This window comes from Marmota flaviventris, chromosome 2, assembly GCF_047511675.1.
Source record: "Marmota flaviventris isolate mMarFla1 chromosome 2, mMarFla1.hap1, whole genome shotgun sequence".
Taxonomy (NCBI): Eukaryota; Metazoa; Chordata; class Mammalia; order Rodentia; family Sciuridae; genus Marmota; species Marmota flaviventris.
Genome location: NC_092499.1, coordinates 72,172,408 through 72,192,005, shown reverse-complemented (window position 1 = coordinate 72,192,005; position 19,598 = coordinate 72,172,408). Strand labels below are relative to the sequence as shown.

Here is a 19,598-nt window from a genome sequence, read left to right as displayed (position 1 = left end):
TGCTGAAATGGCCAGGGCGCACTGGTCGCAGCCTTGATTGGCAGAGCCGACCAGTGACTGACAGGGGGTCTCCATGGCGCCCGCGCCGCCAATCCTCCCACCCCAGTAGTCGCGCCAGCTAGCCTGCCTGCGTGCCTGAGCCAAGCCGAGCCGAACCTCCTCCAGTCGGGGACGTTAGCTCCTGGCCGTTGTGCCGCCACTGCAGCCCCAGCGGTGTAACCCCAAGGCGCCTCGCGGAGAAGAGCCTGGCGCACCCGCCCTGGCCCGCGGGCATCTGCTGTGTGTCCCGCCCCGGGCTCAGTGTCCCTACAGCTGCCGGCGCTGCCTCAATGTTTCAGCTACCCATCTTGAATTTCAGCCCCCAGCAAGTGGCCGGGGTATGTGAGACGCTGGAGGAGAGCGGCGATGTAGAGCGCTTGGGTCGCTTCCTGTGGTCGCTGCCCGTGGCCCCTGCGGCCTGTGAAGCCCTCAACAAGAACGAGTCGGTGCTGCGCGCGAGAGCCATCGTGGCCTTTCACGGTGGCAACTACCGCGAGCTTTACCATATCCTGGAAAACCACAAGTTCACCAAGGAGTCACACGCTAAGCTGCAGGCACTATGGCTTGAAGCGCACTACCAGGAGGCGGAGAAGCTGCGTGGACGGCCGCTGGGGCCAGTGGACAAGTATCGCGTAAGGAAGAAGTTCCCGCTGCCGCGTACCATTTGGGATGGCGAACAGAAGACACATTGCTTCAAGGAGCGCACGCGACACCTGCTCCGAGAGTGGTATCTGCAGGACCCATATCCCAACCCCAGCAAAAAGCGCGAGCTCGCCCAGGCAACCGGACTGACCCCCACGCAGGTGGGCAACTGGTTCAAAAACCGCCGACAAAGGGACCGGGCGGCTGCAGCCAAGAACAGGTCGGTAACTAGCGGCCTCCGCGCTTAGTGAGCAAGGGAAGGGGGCGGGTGGAGACATTCTTGGCGCGGTACCTGGTACTTGGAGAGTCCGATTCAAATCTCAGGAGTTGGGAGCACATTCTATCCTCGGTTTACGAGCCCACTGAGCTTTGGGCTGTCGTGCGCGTGTTCCCTATGGTCACCTAGTTCCTCAACTTCTCTATCGTTCACGGCGTATCAGGGTCACTATAGCAGCTAGCCTCGGTCGCCAAACTAAGGCTTCATGAAGAGGGGTCGGCAGGAGAGAAATAAAGATTAAAATCCTAGAAAAGATCGGGAGACTCCAAGATCTAAATCTAATTCTTGTCAGCCGGGGCCCAGGCTCCTACTATTAAGGAAAGCCTGGCTTATTACGTGTCGGCTGCAGGTTATCATTTTTAAAGCCCAGGTGCCTCCTTCTCTAATGGTTTGAAAATGGTTTTTGAGAGGACTCCTATTCCTAAGTGCAAAGTCTAGTTTTCTTCTTCCCATGCGCGACTAGTCTCAAGAACAAACTAGTTGGCCCAGGCTTCTCGTTACTGAACGTGTGGATCTCTATTAGTCCAAAAAACATTTTGGCCAAGGGCTCTGCCTCGTTCCCCAGGCCCCAACTCTCCGTGCGACCCTCAGGCAGCAATGTTTGCCTTTAGCTGGAGCCGACAGAGCCTCACGGGTACTGAGTCAGAGGTTAGCCCGAGACAGATGCACTACTGGGAAGGGAGTCCCAAGTCCGAAGCCTTCTGTCCTATTCATCCACACCTCGGCTATTTCCTTAGAGTCATGTAAGTCTCCCAAAGGTAGGGAACAACTAGGAAAGACCAAAGACAGGGGAAGTGGAGCAGAGAAAGGGAGCGAAGGGGGCGGAGGCAATTGCAGGACTCTGCCAAGAAGCGGCCGAGGACTCCCGCTTGACCTCTGTCGGTTCTCCTTCCCCACCTTAATTGCCCGGGTCTGAGGAAGATCATCTGGTCACGGGGCTGAAGGAATGCGGGCCGGGGGAGGGGGGTGGGAAAAGGAGACGACGGGCGGCGGCAACTTTCCGCAGTGTGACCCGTGTCCCCTTCCTTCCCCGTAGACTACAGCAGCAGGTTCTGTCGCAAGGCTCCGGGCGGGCTCTACGGGCCGAGGGCGAGGGCACCCCGGAGGTGTTGGGTGTCTCCACCAGTCCGGCCGCTAGTCTATCCAGCAAGGCGGCCACTTCGGCTATCTCCATCACATCCAGCGACAGTGAATGCGACATCTAAGCTGCCCAACCAGCACGCTCAGAAACAGAATCCCGTGTAAAAACGAGATAAACAATGAAGCGGAAAAGAGGATGAAAGACCAACAAATACACCACCGACGGAAGCCAGGTGGCCAGGGACCCGCGGGCTTGGGTTTCAGTGGCGGCTCCACGGTCCGCCCAACTCCAGTGGCGCCCTTCCGCCGCTATCACAGGCGCCCGCGGTGAGGCCTGACGGCAGCGCCCCGTTGTCCTCGCTTTGCTTTTTCCCAAGGATTTTGCTGCGAAGAAGTCTTCGGAACCCGAACTACACGCTGAGCGCCTGCCCTGAGTCTCTTGTGGGTATTTCACGTCGAAAGGACGCTGTTATATATGTATAACTTTTGCTTTAAAGTTTTTTTTAACAAAACATATATATGCTGTTTACTTATTTAAGAGACTGCCATGGTAGGTTTCTCTGTAGCTTGGGGAACTTGCTGTTTCTAAACGCAAGCTGGTGCATTCTGTGTGGAGAAGCCAAACAATAAAACAACTTGGTGGACAACCTTTCTTAATTAAGGGAGCTGCTCAGATTTTTTTTTTTTTTTAAGATCATTCTTATTTCCTTTACCAGGCATGCAGGGATGGACTCTGCTGCAAATAGTCTCATCAGGATTTTCTCTGTATCTTAGGCCATCTCTGGGGTCTCCCAGTGTATTTCTAAAACAACTAATGGTAGGTCCATAACCATCTGCGAAGCCAAGTTGTAATATGTATGTATGTATGTAAGTATGCGGTGTACATACATATAAACACACTCTGATATATTTAAACCTAGAAACTGGCAACATGAGTATGCCCTATAAGGCAATCCCCCACATCCCCAGGTCAGGTAATTAGGGTTTGTCCACCAACATTAATTTTTATGAAGCAGGAACAGTTTGGGAAACCAGACTGGGCTCTACTAATAGATCCAATTTTATAAAAAAGCAAAACCATCCTGCCACATATTCGGTAACAAAAAGGCTTTCCATCTTCTTTGAGGCTCCTCTCAAGTAGTGAGCACTCATGATCATGCTAAGTGAGCATATACTCCGTTTAGAATTGAGCTTTTATTAAAATAAGACCAAAAAACAAAGAAGATAGGAGCATTTTTTTTTTTTTGCTGCAGAACTTAGTTTTAATCTAACGAATGATTTTCAACTAGACAGATACCAAGATGGAGGGTAGTATAGAATTGTGTCACAAATTGAGGGTAAGACAAGGCTGCAGAAAAATGGTAAACCTTTTAAAAGTCTGATTCCACATTTTAGAATCAGTGATCAAGAGCCTCACTCTCCTAGTAATAGCCTCAATTAAAAATATAAAATATTCCTAGCATTAATTTTTCCTTCTGCATACACACACACACATACTACTATTCTGACACTAAGAAAGGAAATGCTATCCAAAGAGTCTCCTAAGCTTTTTACCTAATGAAACAGATTGCATATTATAAAATTTGACACTGATCTTTAAATCACTTGAGCTGGACTTCTCTCCCCACCCCCTTAGAGTCCTTTCAATTTACCTCTCTGTCCTTAGATGTTCTTTGGGTCAGAAGCCTGCTAACTAGTGGATAATTTAGGCAGATATGTTGATCTGCAAACCAACCAAAATAACTGAAGTAATGGAAAACAAAAAGCAGTCAAATGGCAAGATATACTTTGAAAGCCCAGGAAGGGTTGATTTTTGATTTCTAAATTACTTAAACAGATTTGGCTCATCTGAACTTTATAAATGACTGTCATTGTACACAGTGGCCCCTTTTGGAGAATTTTTAAAAATCAAAACTCTTTCTTGCACAAGAGCCCTAGACTGAAGCATTGAGAAACCCTTTGTGAGCAAATTGGTGTTCTTCCCAAAAGCAAGCAAATGCCTTCCTGTAGGTCCTGAATGGCTAAGATGATAGAGCTCTTTCCAGACTGAAGTTTGTTTCCTAGAGCACAAAGTAGTTCCACTAGTTCCTCAAATGCCCAGGAGCAGGACAGGGCTACAGGGAGGCACCTAGAATGCAAATTTTAAGGAGCCACTCATTTTCAAGGTCATGTAAGTGCCAGAAATCTGAAGGTCTCTGTAAAATTTACACTCTAAATGCCTGTATTGCCTCACCATAGTCCTGAATCTACCAAGTAGTATTGCACTTCTATGAAAAATCCAGTGATTTCCAGTCTTGTGCCCCAGCTCCACCCCATCCTAGCTATGGAGTTGCCCAGAACCAGCATTTGGAGGGCTTTATTTGGCAAACTTTCTCTCTTAACTTGATGATTCCAGGTCCAAAAGGAAAAGGAAAGAATTAATGAGTGGAATAATGTAAAAAAAATGATATTCTAAAGATTCCAACCCACTTATCAGTTCAAATGATGTCTGGAAGCAGAAAGAAATGCCCATTCTGCATTTTAAAGGAAACAGGTAGCACTTCTAGGAACTAAGCTTTCTCTTGAAAAGAATTTTTAAATGACACTTACTTGTTTGGAGAAAGCAAGAAGGCCAAACAGTGGTGGAAGTTGGTTTTTTGTTTGTTGTTGTTTTCAACATTTTGTTTTAGTGAAAGCCTTTAAACTACATCTATCATTTACTTAAATTAACATGCTCCCTAAGGATTACATTATAAAGTGGCTATAATGTTTCAATAATCTGGAGATTTGTTCCTCTAATTTCACTTTAGAATCTTAAGTAGTTAATGCATTTTTAAAGATTCTTTTAAAAAGTATTTATCTGGGGCTGGGGATATAGCTCAGTTGGTAGAGTGCTCACCTCACATGCACAAGGCCCTAGGTTCAATCCCCAACACACACACACACACACACACACACACACACACACACGTTTATGTGAAATCTGGTGACACCTAACTGCCTTTGTGAATAATCAATTATTTGGCGACCACATACTGGAAATTAGTCCAGATCTTCACAGATATTTCTTTTATTTGAGATTTCTTTTATTTAAAGGTCCAAATTTTCCCATGAACATTATTATAAAAGATTTCTTTTTAAGCCCCCTACCCCCAATATCAGTTTCATCTTGTTCTAGACAGGGTTCTTTTAATCAATAAAATGTAGAAAGGCTTAACGTTCTGAATTTAGAGATATCTCCATATGATGAGTTTCCTTTCTTCTGAAATTCTTTTATCACAGTTGCCCCAAAAGCAGTTACTCCGGCCGGCAGAGTAGAAGTAAGCATTTTTACATTTCAAGAGACCTGACCAATGTCAGGATTTTACCCTGAGTCTCCGCTCAGATTCTTTTACCGCTTGTAACTATTCCAATCATCCTTCAGTTCCACAAAAAAAAAAAAAAAGAAAGAAAGGAAGAAAGAAAAAAGAAAAGAAAGAGAGAGAAAGAAAACCGATGGCCCTGCTCCCCAAATGCCGCAGTTCCTGTCGCCTCCACTTAATGACCCACTCGGCTTCCACCCGCCGCTGCCCACCCCCTCTTCCCCTTCACCAGTTTGTTTATAAAAATCTGAGAGGGTGGGGAGGAGAGGCTTGGGTGGGGGAGGACTTGCTCTTTGTTTACATTAAACAAATGACAGGCAAAGAGCTCAGGCTAAGTCTTCCTTGACCTCGTTCTCTCTCCCTAATTTTAACAAAAAGGAAAAAAATATTGTATCCAAAGAGAATGTGAATGGGGCGGGAGGAGGAGAGAAGCAGCTTTTCGCTCTATTCAGCAGGGACGCGGGAGCGCGGACGATTTCCGCTCCCATTGTGAGGCGGGGCCGGGGGGCGGCGGTGAATGGGGGGTCTGCCGGGCGGCCCGCGGGGCTGTCAGGCGGCTCAGCGTAATCAGGGCTAATGACAGTGGCCGGGCGCTCGGCGGGACAATGCGCGGGGCCGCGGGGTTTTGTCGGCCTGAATGGCTAATAGGTTTGCCTGCGGGCAAAGAAGGGGCGGTGTCGGGAGAAGGAGGCAGAGAGGGGAGAAGGGGTCATTGTCCGCGCACTGGCCCGGGCGCCGAGGCGCGGCCGCCCCTGGAGCCCGGCGCGAGGGACGGGCGGCAGCGGCCGGGAGGCCTCCTGGAGGCCCGATGGAAAGAGGCCGCAGGAGCGGCGGGCGCGTGGGTCCCCTCGGGGAGGCGGTCCTGTGCGAAATGGTGGGGCCTGAACTTCATTCCGAAGGAGAAGGCTGGCCCGGACCCACAGTTGCCGGGAAGGTGCCCCTTCCTCCGGGCTCGGATCGCGACTCTGAGGGGAAGCAACTCCGCGCACCCACCTTTTCCGTCCAGCACCCGGGGAGCTCGCACACTGTAGGCCTCGAGCCACTCCTGTTGTGACGGCCACACTCAACTAGCTCGGGGAGAGAAATCTCTCAAAACCTGGGGACGGGGTTAAATAAAAACCAAGGTGAGCAAAATACACACCCAAGTGAGCGCTCCAGGAGCCACGGAGACGCGCGCTCGGCCTCGGGGCCGCGCCGACGGCTGGGCTTTGCTAGAGCCTCAGTTAAGCGATGCAGGGCCGCCGCGCGGGTCTGGGCCTGCGCAAGTGTCTGCGCGCGCGTGGGGCCTAGGCCTGCGCGAGTCTTGCCCGGACCGCTAGCCCCACCGCAGTAGTAGCCCCTGGCTGTAGGCGGCGCAGAGCTAGATACCCGGCCAGGGTGAAAAAGCTGAGAGGTTTCAGACCCACGGAGCGGGATATGCAGGCACTGGGGCCTCCAGGGGGGGTTTGCGCAGCCGGCGGAGGCTCAGCTGTCCGGGAGGAGACCGGGAGCAGTGCACTACGAGGAACAAACCGCAGGTTTAAGCCTGGCAAGCCACCGGGACCCCCCTTCTTTCGGAAACCTTGCGACTCCGGTTTACCTTTCTAAACTCTTAGACATTTCAGGGTGCATCCTGGCTCGCAGCTCTCTAGATCTTGCCTTGATCCTGTCTCTGCTAGGATTTATATTCCCAAGCATCTTTAGACGTACCCAACCGAGAGAGAACAAACAAACCTTTCCCCTTTCACCGCCTTGTCCGCAGACAAAGGGTGGTGAGGGCGATCCCAGGGCAGCACAGGCAGTTTCACGCCTCCGTGCCTCTGCTCACGCTGTTTCCGCTTGCGGGGTACTTTGCTCTGTCCACATACTGCCCTCTACCTGGGCCACTAAACGGTCAAGCCACCAAATTTACCCTACCTCCACCAACTTTCTCTTGAACCAGTGAGCCGCCCACAGAAAATTGTTCACTTCCTCCTTAATGCTCAGATTACACTTTATCTAAATGGTGGTTTTAATGCTTGTAACATCTTTTTGTGTATTTATTTGCCCGTTGGACTCCCTTCCTCCATAGAATCTCCTCTTTAAGGGCAAGGACCGAATTTATTCATCCTTGTACACCCAGCACCTAGACTGAGTAGTAGGTGCTCAATGAATACTTTAAACCTGAGTGAATTCATGAATCTTCCTTGAAACCGGCCTGTTCTACATTAGTGGAGAACCTCTGCTAGCTCTGAGCTTATTTGAACAGCAAAGATGACATACTGGCTGAACCCAAAGTTTATTTAAATCCTCCCAGCTCGCTGACTGGCTTGTTGAGTTCTATCCCTCTGAGCCTATGGTTTTTCAAAATCCAGTGGTTTTGAGTTCATAATGTGAAAATATTCTTCTCACACAACACATTTCCCAAACATTAGGGCGAGAGTCATTCCCTTAGGTTTCAAAAAGTCTAGCCATTACACTCACTAAAGACTATAAAATAGAATTTCTAATATTTTTGTTATAGAGTAATAAAGGTTTCCACCTCTTTGATAAGTGCTGTGTTTTGAATGTTTGTATCCTTCCAAAATTCATGTTGAAACTTAATTCCCAGTGCAACAGTATTAAAAGATGGGGCCTATTATAAGGAAGTGATTAAATCATGAAAGCTCTGCCCTCATGAATGGTACTGCCTTTATTTAAAAAAAAAAAAAAAAAAAAAAAAACTTGACTGCTAGTCTCTTTTCTACCCTTCTACCATGCAGCAAGAAGAGACTATCTTTTTTAAAATAATATTTATTTTTTAGTTGTAGGTGGACACAATATCTTTATTTCATTTTTATGTGGTGCCTTATGCATGCTATTTGAGTGCTCTACCATTGAGCCCCAGCCCCAGCCAGATGAAGAGACCATCTTACAAGCAGAGAACTCCAGCACTTACCAGTCGCAAATCTGCTGAGCCCTTGATCCTGCACTTCCCACCTCCCTAACTGTATAAATTTCTTCATTTGTGAATGCTCAGTCTAAGGTATTTGTTTCTTTCCAGGAGAAATAAACTAAGACAATAATACCCTTCCCTTTCTTTCTGCCTCCCCACTGCCCTCTCCTTTATCCTTCTTCCACCTTTACCTTTAAAAAGTAAACATACACACACACACACACAAAAAAAAATCTCAAATTCAGACAAGGGATCCACTTTTAAGACAGAGAATTGGCATCCCACCCTCATGCTTAAGCTAACCTGGAACGGGATAAACCACAGTTTTCATTAAAATCTTAAATTGCAAAGACTCTATGAAAATCTACTTGATTACAAACTCATCCCAATTTTAAATTTTAATGGACGAAGCAGTGAACTGCGTATAATTTTGAATTCCGATAAAATATATATAAGGCTGCCTCCTGGAAAGTCATTTTAGCCTGGCACTGTCAATCTGCAACCTGAGTATTCTGATTTTATATATATATTTACATATCTATATATATATACACACATATACACACATACATATATGTATAATTTTTTTCTGAAGAGATTAATTTTGAATTTTCTAACATGAAAACAAACACCTAAGTTCAGGTGGCATACATTAATTTGATATTGCAAACATTAAGATTCTTGTTAATGATCTGCCTATTTAAATTAAGCACCATTTAAAGCATGTTTTATTGTATCAGGTGTACTCTTGACTTTTTATAAATTCATGATAAATTATGTATTTGAACCAAAGACCTATGCATGCATACTAGACATCAAAATTTTTTTCAGGTAATCTTGACTGTGTGAGCAGGATTCATCAGTTTAAATTAGACAAATAAATAGGAAAAATAAGTCTATTTTGTAAAGATACTGTGGCGATGGATTGACACCTGACAGGTGAATCAAATGAAACTGGTTTGAAGTACCTAATTGCTATGAATTTGGACAAGTCACTCAACACTTTGAGATTTAGTTTTTACCGCCATAGAATGAAATTGATAATATTCAGGGATATTATGAATATTACTGGAATAATGAATATAAAACAACTTTCATAGACCCTCACATATAATAGTTGTTGAGAGAATGGAACTTCCCTTTTCCCACTCTCCTGGTTAAATATTAAGGCAAAGAAATGCTATATGACTCTTGTAATAAGTGTCATTGGCATATTCATAATATTGTTGACTATGTGAATGATGCTCGGAATTTAACTCAGGGCCTCATGCATGCAAAGCATCTGGTTTACCGGTGAGCTACACTATAACCCCTCCCCCAAGCCAAGGTGAATTTAAATGCTAAATGCTGTCCTCAGTATCTAAAGCATCTTCTTTTCACCATCCCCAGGAGTGACCCAAGTTTTTCCATCAGTAGCAGTAGATGGGCTTATGCTAGTGCACCATTATTCTTTCCTAGGCTCTCTACCTTGCCTAGGGCTGCTTGGCATTGATGTGAAGCTCTCCAAGAAGATCCCTGCCCACACTGCAAGTCAAGATAACCCCAGATATAAAGTATGGTCACTGGCTGGGGTTGTGGCTCAGTGGTAGAGAGCTTGCCTTGCATACATGAGTCTCTGGGTTCGATCCTCAGCACCATGTAAAAATAAATAAATAAAAAATAAAGATATTTAAAAAAATAAAGTATGGTCACTGAGAAGTAACATAACCTCTTGGGGAAAATAAAAGGCTTGTTTCTTTGAGGAAGAAGCAATGATCTCACTTTACATGTATTTGTATGGATCTGTAGAATTATTTACTTATTTATTGATTGATTTTCTTAAGTTGTAGTTGGACACAATACCTTTATTCCATTCATTTATTTTTATGTGGTGCTGAGGATCAAACCCAGGGCCCGTGCATGCTAGGCAAGCGCTCTACCGCTGAGCCACAATCCCAGCCCCTGGAGCTGTAGAATTAATAATAAAATCCTTTCACCTGCACCATCTCACTCTCAAGAACTTTGTTAGATAAGTCAGCAAATAGGGTGACTCCTACCTTTTAGTTAAGAAAACTGGGGCTCACATTACAAAGTCACAGGACCAGGGAAGAATCTGGATCTTGTAGGACCTTAAGTTTTCGCAACTTGGAGGGGGGAAGACACTCTTTAAGATGAAAGATACAAAATTATATGTACAAAATTGGGTATGAGAAAAGAAACCACACAATTACAAATTTTAAAAACCTAGCAAATATAACCACAAAATCCAAATAACAAAATTATTTTATTAACTGTCTTACACACCTCTAGAATAATTTTTTTACCCTACGTTTTTTTTCTCTATATGTTCTTTGATTGATTCTTTATGACAACAATTTCATAAAACAGCCCCAAATAGAAAGATAATTCGATCTTTCCCCTAGTGTGGGTTAATTTAAATATTTTTATTATTAATAGTTTAGATAAATTGCTTCTATCTTCAAAGCCCATTATTGGCAATGCCATATATTACTTTTGGATTGGTATAAAATTTGGAAAAGCCTCAATGAAGTTTCTTTCACATGTGATCAATAAGATTTCATGTCACTTCAAGATGCTTTGACCTGTCCTAACTAGTCTTTGCAATGACACCCTCACTAATCAGTTTGTGGTCAAGGACTTTACACGTTGATGCAGGGAAAAAGTCAGCACATTGGGCAATAGGAATATTCCTGCAAGACATTCCTGCACTTCAGCAGCTGACAACTTTAAAAAGAAGTGAAAACAAATCATTAAAATATATATCACCAAACCCAAATTAATTGCACCTCCAACTCAAGTTCCAACTCCTTCAGCTACTGGATCCCCAAAACGACTATGGTTATTCAAGTGCCACCCAGCAGGAGAGGAACTAGACAGAAGAAAGATAAGAATAGAAAGAGGCAATGGCCTACTGTAATTAAATTATCTTATTTTAAAAATTTTCCAAAAATGCAAGATCATGTGAGCAAATCACTAGGACATTAGAAGAGGCCTGTGCAAGTGAGGTATCTCAAAGCCAAAGCATCATTTGCTTCAAGTTAATTCTTCCTCTGCATAAACAATGAGTGATAAGAACAATTTTCTGATCCCAAGTCCTTTATTCTTGTCTATCACCTGAGACAGTGTATTTTCCCAGAATAGTACAACAGGGTTCTACTAAAAAGCTATTTTTAAAAATGATTCGCGGATGGAGGAGGACAGTTTAGGATTGCTCATGGAGAGCTGGCCCTGGGTAGAACCACCAGGTGGGGTTATCCCTTTGAACCTCCTTACCTATCCTTTTGGGAGTCCCCCCTCCACTTTGCCTCCTTACAAGTGTCCCAACCCAAATTGTCAAAAGCCCTTCAGTGTTCTTCACTCTCCCTTTATCAAAATCTATTCTCAGGAGTCACCAAAAAAATCAGATAAACCAATTCACATCCACATAAAAATAGCTGCTAAAAGCTTAATGAATTACCTACAGATTGGGACCTGAGATGGTACTTTCTAACTGCTAGGAGATAATCCTTTAATTCAATAACCCAAGTCACTAATGGTGCAATTCAGACATCACATCAGGCTAGTAGAAAATTATTTGGGGTTGGAAGGAAGCCAAGAACCCTTCAAATCACTCCAATGAAGTAGATGACTGTTTTTTAAGTCATATAACAGCAATATTGAAAATGAAATGAAGGGGCTGGGGTGGTAGTTCAATGGTAGAGTGCTTGCCTAACATGTGTGAGGCATTTGGTTGGATTCTCAGCACTGCTTATAAATAAATAAAAATAAAGGTCCATTGACAACTAAAAAAATGTATTTTAAATAAATAAATACATCTAGTCAGGCCTCTCAGGCTTTGCTCTCAAGACACAATTCCTTTTCTATTCTTCCCTTTACCATCAGACTTTATGAGAGAGTAGCCTACATTATTTGCCCCTATTTCTTCTCTATATGCTCCTCCTTAACTCATGCACTATGACTTTTACTTACATCACTCCATCAAAATGTTTACCTCAAAAGTCGCTCTACCTGGTCCTCAAACTACTCAACCTGTTCATCGTCATCTATGGAGTCTCCCTTCCTTCTAACAGGACCAGGATTAGATTAAGGTAAGCAAATTGCCTGAGGTATAAAAGTTAAGGAAGTATTTATTCAATGTCCTAGTTTAGGGTTGGCATCCAAGAATGAGTACCTTCTTAACTTCTGTTCCATAGATGCCTCACCCTAGCCTTCTGGAACATAATGGATCTCACTAAATTCAGAGCAAGGCCTGCAATTTGCTGTCTTCATGCCTTTGTTCATGATGCAGTTGTAAATAGATCTCCATGTTTTGTGTCTGCCTTGCATCCCTTTCTACCTTCTTCTGGTAGCAGCACCCTTAGGGAACTGGCCCTCCCCACTTCAATGTTTCTGTCATATAGAATTTTCCTTCCCCCAACCCATAGTGAGGTCTAACCACCAAACAGGGCCATGCCTTTCAGAAAAAAATTCTGAATTGGAAGCAGAGAAGCAGTTCTCTCTGTACTCTTGGATTGAGATCAGTAAGAACACCATACCTCAGCCATGTCACCTCTTACAGGAAGGATCCTATTTGTGCTATTGATGCTGAAGCCGGCTCCATGCTGAAGCCAGCTCTGGCCTTGTCTCTCTGGTTTGCTTACAATAGCTAACACGATATCCTCCTCCTTTTTCTTTTGTTGTTTAAACTACTTTTGAGTTTCTGTCACCGTCAGAAATATTCTTCCTCTTCCTTCATAGGTACATAGAGTTAACTTTCCTGGCTCAGCTCAAAGGCCGATTTCCTCCCAGAAGCTTCCCTGACCCATAGGATTTAACTAATGGCTCCCTTGTTTGAACTGCTGAGGCATTTTATGTATCTCTCATAGCTATTTAGCTTCAAATCTTATATTTCCCACTATACCAAAAACAATCTTTAATATCTATAACTAAAACATACCAAGTTTTTGGCAAAGCAGACAATTGAAGAATCCCCGATTGAGCAGGTCCCATAATAACCATCTCATTATTAATGGCTCTTAAATCTTGCAATAATCTCCATTTACCAGATTTCTTTTTGATGACAAAAATGGGAGTATTATGGAGAGATACAGAAGGTTGTATATGTCCTTCCGCTAATTGTTGTTTGACCAGATCATGGGCTACTTGTATCTTTTCTTTAGTCAGGGGCCACTGAGGAACCCATACTAGTCTTTCTGATTTCCAAGTAATTTTTATTGTCTCAGTGGCCCTTTCTGAAAATCCAACCCATGTCTGTCCGTTCCTTGATCTATTTGTATTGGTGCTGCTATACCTTGTTCTTGTTTTTCTAATCTTTTTCCTTTCCTAAAACCTTGTCTAGTCATAATAGTGGGTGCATTTTGGTTGATGTTATTTGTTAATGTCAAACCTAATTGATCTAGGACATCTCGTCCCCATAAATTTACGGGAAGATGATCGAATACATACGGCTGTATAGTTCCTTCACATCCTTCAGGATCCTTCCAATCTAATACCATTGCACTTCTATGGGGATTAGTCGCCACTCCTAGGCCTCGAAGCGTTTGAGTGGCTTGTTGTGATGGCCAATGTTTTGGCCATTCTTGATGAGAGATGATGCTAAGGTCTGCACCTGTATCCAGTAGCCCATTAAATTCATGTCCTTGAATATTTAGTTTTAGCATGGGGCGAGAATCTAAATTTAAAGAAAGCATAGCCCAATCTACACCTGTGGAGCCTAATCCCTTGGAACCTCTTTCTACAGTACGACTGGAAAATTTATCATGTAGGCTGGGTATTATTAGTAACTGTGCTATTCTATCTCCTGGTGAAATTACTGATATACCCTTTGGAGAACTGGCTATAATTTTTATTTCACCTTCATAATCGGGATCAATTACCCCAGGACTTATCATAAGTCCTTTTAGAGTAGAAGAGCTGCATCCCAATAATAAGCCTACTGTTCCTTTGGGAAGAGGTCCTTTTACCCCTGTGGGAATGATTTGAACTCCCATCTCTGGAGTTAGTACTGATCTGGCGGAGGCGCAGATGTCCAACACTGCGCTCCCTCTGGTTTGTCTGATGAGGGATCTAATGGACAATGTGTCCTGGGCACTACCCTGATGGGGTTGCTGGGTTCCTCCAATGCTCCGTATATTTGTGGTTTTGGGCCCCGGAGCATTGGGCCCCCCTGTCCATTTTTTGGCAATGGAGCCCGATGCCTTTCTCCACGATATCGTGGATAAACACCTGGTCCTTGTTCGTTTTTTGATAATGGAGTACCCTCTATGGTGGTTTGAGAACAGCATTCATTAGCCCAATGTCTCCCTCTACGGCATCGTGGGCAAATACCCGGTATTCTACTCCTTTGATACCTAGTTTTGTTAAACCCTCCTCCTATGGGGCAATTCCTTTTAAAATGTCCTGTTTGTTCACAATTGTAGCATGTTCTTGGCCTGGCATCTAAAGCCTGTTTTACTGCAGCTGCCACAATTTGCCCTTGTTCATTAATGTCTCTGGCATCTAAAGCCTGTTTTACTGCAGCTGCCACGACTTGCTCTTGTTCATTAAGGTCTCTACATAATTTAATATATGTGTTTAAATCTTCATGTTTCCATGGTCTAATGACTTCTCTGCACCAACGATTCACTTGCTCATAAGCCAGTTGTTTTATTAATGACATTGCTTGTTCTGTATTCCCAAAAACTCTGGTAGCTGTTTGAATAAGCCTTATCTACAAATTCAGCGTAAGATTCATTAGCTCCTTGTATTACCTTAGATAATTGACCTTGTAAACCTCCATGTCCTTGTAAAGTCTTCCATGCCCTAACCGCCTCTGCAGCAATTTGTGCGTATACGCCAGGATCATATGCAATTTGTTGCTGCTGATCCTCATAAGGTCCCTTTCCTAACAACATATCTAGATTTCTCTGAGGATAACCAGCTGCTGCATTTCGCCTAGCCATCTCCTTGCAAAATTCCTCATTGGCAACCTTCCATAACAGGTATTGTCCTCCATTTAGCACAGCTTTACACATATTAGCCCAATCTGCTGGTGTCATGTTCAAGTTGTTAATGGATTCGACCAAGCTTACAGTGAAGGGTGCTTGAGGACCATAGGTTGTTACAGCCTCTTTTAGCTGCTTCACTGTTTTGAAATTTAAAGCATGGTGAATTCACTGCCCTCCTGCCTCAAATACAGGATCTTCAAGAACAAGATTCATAATATTTTTGATCCTCCAAGAACTGAGGATCCTCCAGGATCTTTCACACAGCAGAAAACTCAATAGATCTTTGCTGAATAAATGAATTAAATAAATGAACATAACATAAAGGATAGCCAGAATCATAATATTTTATATTAGGAAATTTTATTTTGAATGAGCTGAAGTTCAAAGGAAAAAAATGAAGTATTTTATTAACTGTCTTACACACCCCTAGAATAATAAAATAAAGTATTTTTTTCCCCAAAGCCAAAATAAAAGAAAGAATAGCCCATTTATTACTAGGGAAAGATAGCAATCAGATTTTTTTAAAGGTGAGTAAATAAAAGCTTATGTTTATATTTACTCATATCTGAATAAATAAACTCTGGAAGGACGCACAAGAACCTATACAGTGGTTTCAAGTTTGGTAGAGCAACTAAACAAATAGAGTCCCAAGATGAGAGGGACACTTTTCAATGTATAACTTTGTATATTTTAAATTGGTTTAACCATGTGAATCATTACCTATTCAAAGGTGAAATTAAAATTAAATGAATAAACTAATAACTAAAGTGAAGTTTTTGGTAAAGATCATTCTTCACCTACAAGATGAAAGGAGAAACTTACCTTCTAATGAAATATGCGTAAGTGATGGCATGTGTTCTTGTTTTGAAAAATGCTATGGCTCTAAAGAAAAATGAAATCATGTCATTTTCAGGAAAATGGTTGGAACTGGAAATCATTTTGTTTAGTGAAATAAGTCAGACTCTGAAAGATAAGTATCACATGTTATCTCTCATATATGGAATGTAGTGGGGAGAAGATGATGTGAAAGTAGAAAGTTAGAGAGGGAAAGGGGACCAGCAGGAAGGGGGTGGGTAAGAGAGGGTAATAGGGAAGGTGTATATAATCAAAGCATGCTATGCATAAGCATGTATGAAAATGTTACAATGAAACCAATTATCTTATACAATTAATAAGTGCTAATAATTATAATAAAATATATATTGTAAAGCAAAAAAGTAACTTAAAGATGAAAATGATATATTTAAATTTGTTTAACCATGTGAATCATTACCTATTCTAGTAAATTCTATCAGAGTTTGTAGTAAATGGAACAAATAGCCCTGGAGATGATAATAACACTGATATTGAAGCTAAATTCAAAGGGTTCAAATAAAATTATTTCACATAAAAATCAAGTGTAACAGAGAATTCAGAATTCTTCATATTCTTCATCTACTAATTCACAGTTTTTCTTTCCAATGAAGAAAAAAAATGTCCTTTTGTCAGAACTTATTGAAATTTACATTTTTGGATGGGTGATTTTGAAAATGAGAAAATAAGGTTAATGTTAAATTGAAAGGTATTTTAGATATTTGATCCAGTCATCTCCAGTCTTTTTATCCAAGGGCTTTTTTTTTTTTCAATCATGGGCCTCATATCTTGAAATATTTTGTCATCTAAATGAAATTTTAAAACTCACCATGATGGATAATGCTAATAATCAATAAAAGCAAGCAGCTTTATAGACCAAAGGGAGAAGAAAAAGCAATCTCATTCTTTTTTTTTTTTTTCATCTGTTCTTTTTAGATATGCATGACAGTGGAATGTATTTTGGCATACAATATCATTCTTCTAGATGAAGATTGAAAAATCAGGTCTGTTTAGAGTCTAATTTATAATTAGCTAAAATATCATTTCTTTTAGGTAAAAGGATCAGCTTGGTATTTGCATTGCAACATCTTAAGTAGTAAACTTATAAAATCTTAGTTTGTATAAATCATAAGTCTCATTCTTCTAGTGAAGAAACAATAACTGTCAATACCCCAATGGTATCATTAACACTATTATAGACATTCAAACTGGTCAGAAATCCATTCATTCATTCAATCATCCTATAATCATTCATCCAACATCTATTGCTTACCTACTATGTATAGGCATTTTCAGGTTTCTACTCACATTGAAAGTTTCTTCACATTTTCACAGTTTAAGTAATTATCAGTAAATGAATGTCCAATAGGTAGAGATCAGAAAGGAGCACTTAGCCCTCGTAAGTAAATCCAAATATTCAAACAATGATGACTTACACTCCAAGATCCAGTAGGAACTGGCTGAGGTTGTCTCTCTAAGTAACTACTAGAAATCTTAGATACTCTATGAGCAATGAAAGAAATGCCAAGAGTCCTGGGATGGGAGAATGATTACCTCAGCTGAAAAAAGAGGATAAGGATACATTTTTAAAAACCACAGATTCTCTATCTGCATGGTGGACCACAGTGAGTATCACAGGTCACCATCCTAAGCCAACATTTTAATTTTAGATTTGTATGAAGGTTAAAAAAATATAACTAAAAAAATAACTACTATGATAGTTGACAGAAATAAAATTCAACATGATGTTATTACTCTAGAATGTTTGGCCCAAACACACAAGATAAATTTTGATAGGTCTGGTTCAAATGTCCAGGCTTTCACAGCCTATAACCACAAAATAAGGTCTCAGGCCATACTTCTTCTACATATGAAAATACAATGAACCTGTGCCCTTGATTGAAGTAAATTACTTGAGATTTCCCCAGATTGTTTTTGAATTTTATTTACATTTTTCTGCTATGTTTCCTTGTCACAATACCACACTCCTACTACTGCAGGAAACTGCCACACCACCAGGCACAGCGGTCCCACTTATGATCCCTGCCACTGTAACTTCTCTCCTATCTCAAAGTTCTCCCCTTTGCATCTCCATCCCTATGGGACAGATCCTCCATTAAAATCCTTGACGTATAGCTAATGTGAAGCTATAGCTTGTGAAAAATTAAGGTTAAAAGATAACAGGTAGGAAATATTAAACAGGTAATACAATTATTAATAGAAGTGACTATTATCAGAGTTCACAAACAGGCCATCCCTTAGGGCTCTTTGGAAAGCTCCTGGCCTGACTCTACCTCCTGGGACTATCCAATCACTGGGAGTGCTTTGACATCTCTACCCACAAGAGTTCAATCCAAACTCTCCCCAAGGCTCAGAGAGAGGAACTGCTTTTATCATTCCCTACTGCTGAGTCTAGGTCAGCATAGTTAACTAGAAACTTTCTTCCTCCATAGCACTAAATTTTACCACTAATGTGGCTGGACAGAGACTGAGCCTAGAGGTATTTGCATCAGTCAATATAGTAAACAAAAAGTAGGCTCTAGTATTGGGATGCCAGTATCTTAGTCCAGATAAGGCAGTAGCAAAGGTCACTAGATACAAGAACCAAAGCAGGGTGGGGCCGGGTTAGTTCTGAAGGGAATTGGAGGCACACAGAAGGCACAAGAAGAGGTTCACTAGCTATTGTTCAGGATAGTTTGTTTGTCCTTCCAAGGCCAGAATCGGAGAAATAAACTGCATATAAGAAGATATCATATCCAAAAGGTGGCCCACCAGAGCAGAGAGAAGTGCAGGACTCAGGGCAAGGCCAATAAAGGGAATCAGGGTCCCTTAGGAAGTGGTGATCACCAGGGCTGGAGCAAGATGAGCCTAGATACAATTGTGGCACTAGAAAAACAAGTTCTCAAAAAAGGGAGGAGAGTGGGGAAGTGCTGAGGAGTAATGCTGGCCCAATTATATTGTTATATTGTGCATTTATGCATGTATGAGTATGTAACAACAAATTCCATCAATATGTACCAATAATGTCCCAATAAAATGTACCTATAAATAAATGTGGGTAAAATGTACCAATAAAAATGTGGATAGAGTCTTGTGTGCATCTAGATTCCTGCTAAGTCAGGCTGCAGAATAAATGAGGATCAAGACTGAAAAAAAAAAAGTGGATAAAATTTAAATACATTTCTTTTCAACATTAAAAAAAATACAAGGAAGAAAGTTAAAAGAACAGAGGAGCAACTAGGCACAGTGATGCATACCAGTAATCCCAGTGGCTCTAGAGGCTGGAGCAGAGGATTGCAAGTTTGAGGCCAGCCTCAGCAACTTAGAGAGGCCCTAAGCAACCCTGTCTCAAAATAAAAAACAAAAAGAACTGGAGATATGCTCAGTGGTAAAGCACCCCTGGGGGTTCAATTCCCAGTAGCAAAAAAAAAAAAGGATAGAGGATCTGATCTGAAGGAGTTCTACAATACAGAGAATTGGAAAAATTC

The 19,598-nt window shown here is 42.2% G+C and overlaps 1 protein-coding gene across 1 annotated transcript; it reads left to right on the top strand.

Moving 5' to 3' along the window:
- The first annotated feature begins 329 nt into the window (after positions 1-329).
- On the top strand, positions 330-2,163 carry Six6 (SIX homeobox 6). Its single transcript, XM_027929831.3, has 2 exons — positions 330-901; positions 1,995-2,163. The coding sequence occupies exons 1-2, from the start codon at positions 330-332 to the stop codon at positions 2,161-2,163; spliced, it is 741 nt and encodes a 246-aa protein (XP_027785632.1).
- The last annotated feature ends 17,435 nt before the right edge of the window (positions 2,164-19,598 follow it).

Bases quoted from the DNA above. Each gene is read 5' to 3' on its own strand.
- Six6 (XM_027929831.3), top strand. From the start codon at position 330: ATGTTTCAGCTACCCATCTTGAATTTCAGCCCCCAGCAAGTGGCCGGG. The intron at 902-1,994 runs GTCGGTAACTAG...CCTTCCCCGTAG, and splicing joins GCGGCTGCAGCCAAGAACAG to ACTACAGCAGCAGGTTCTGT.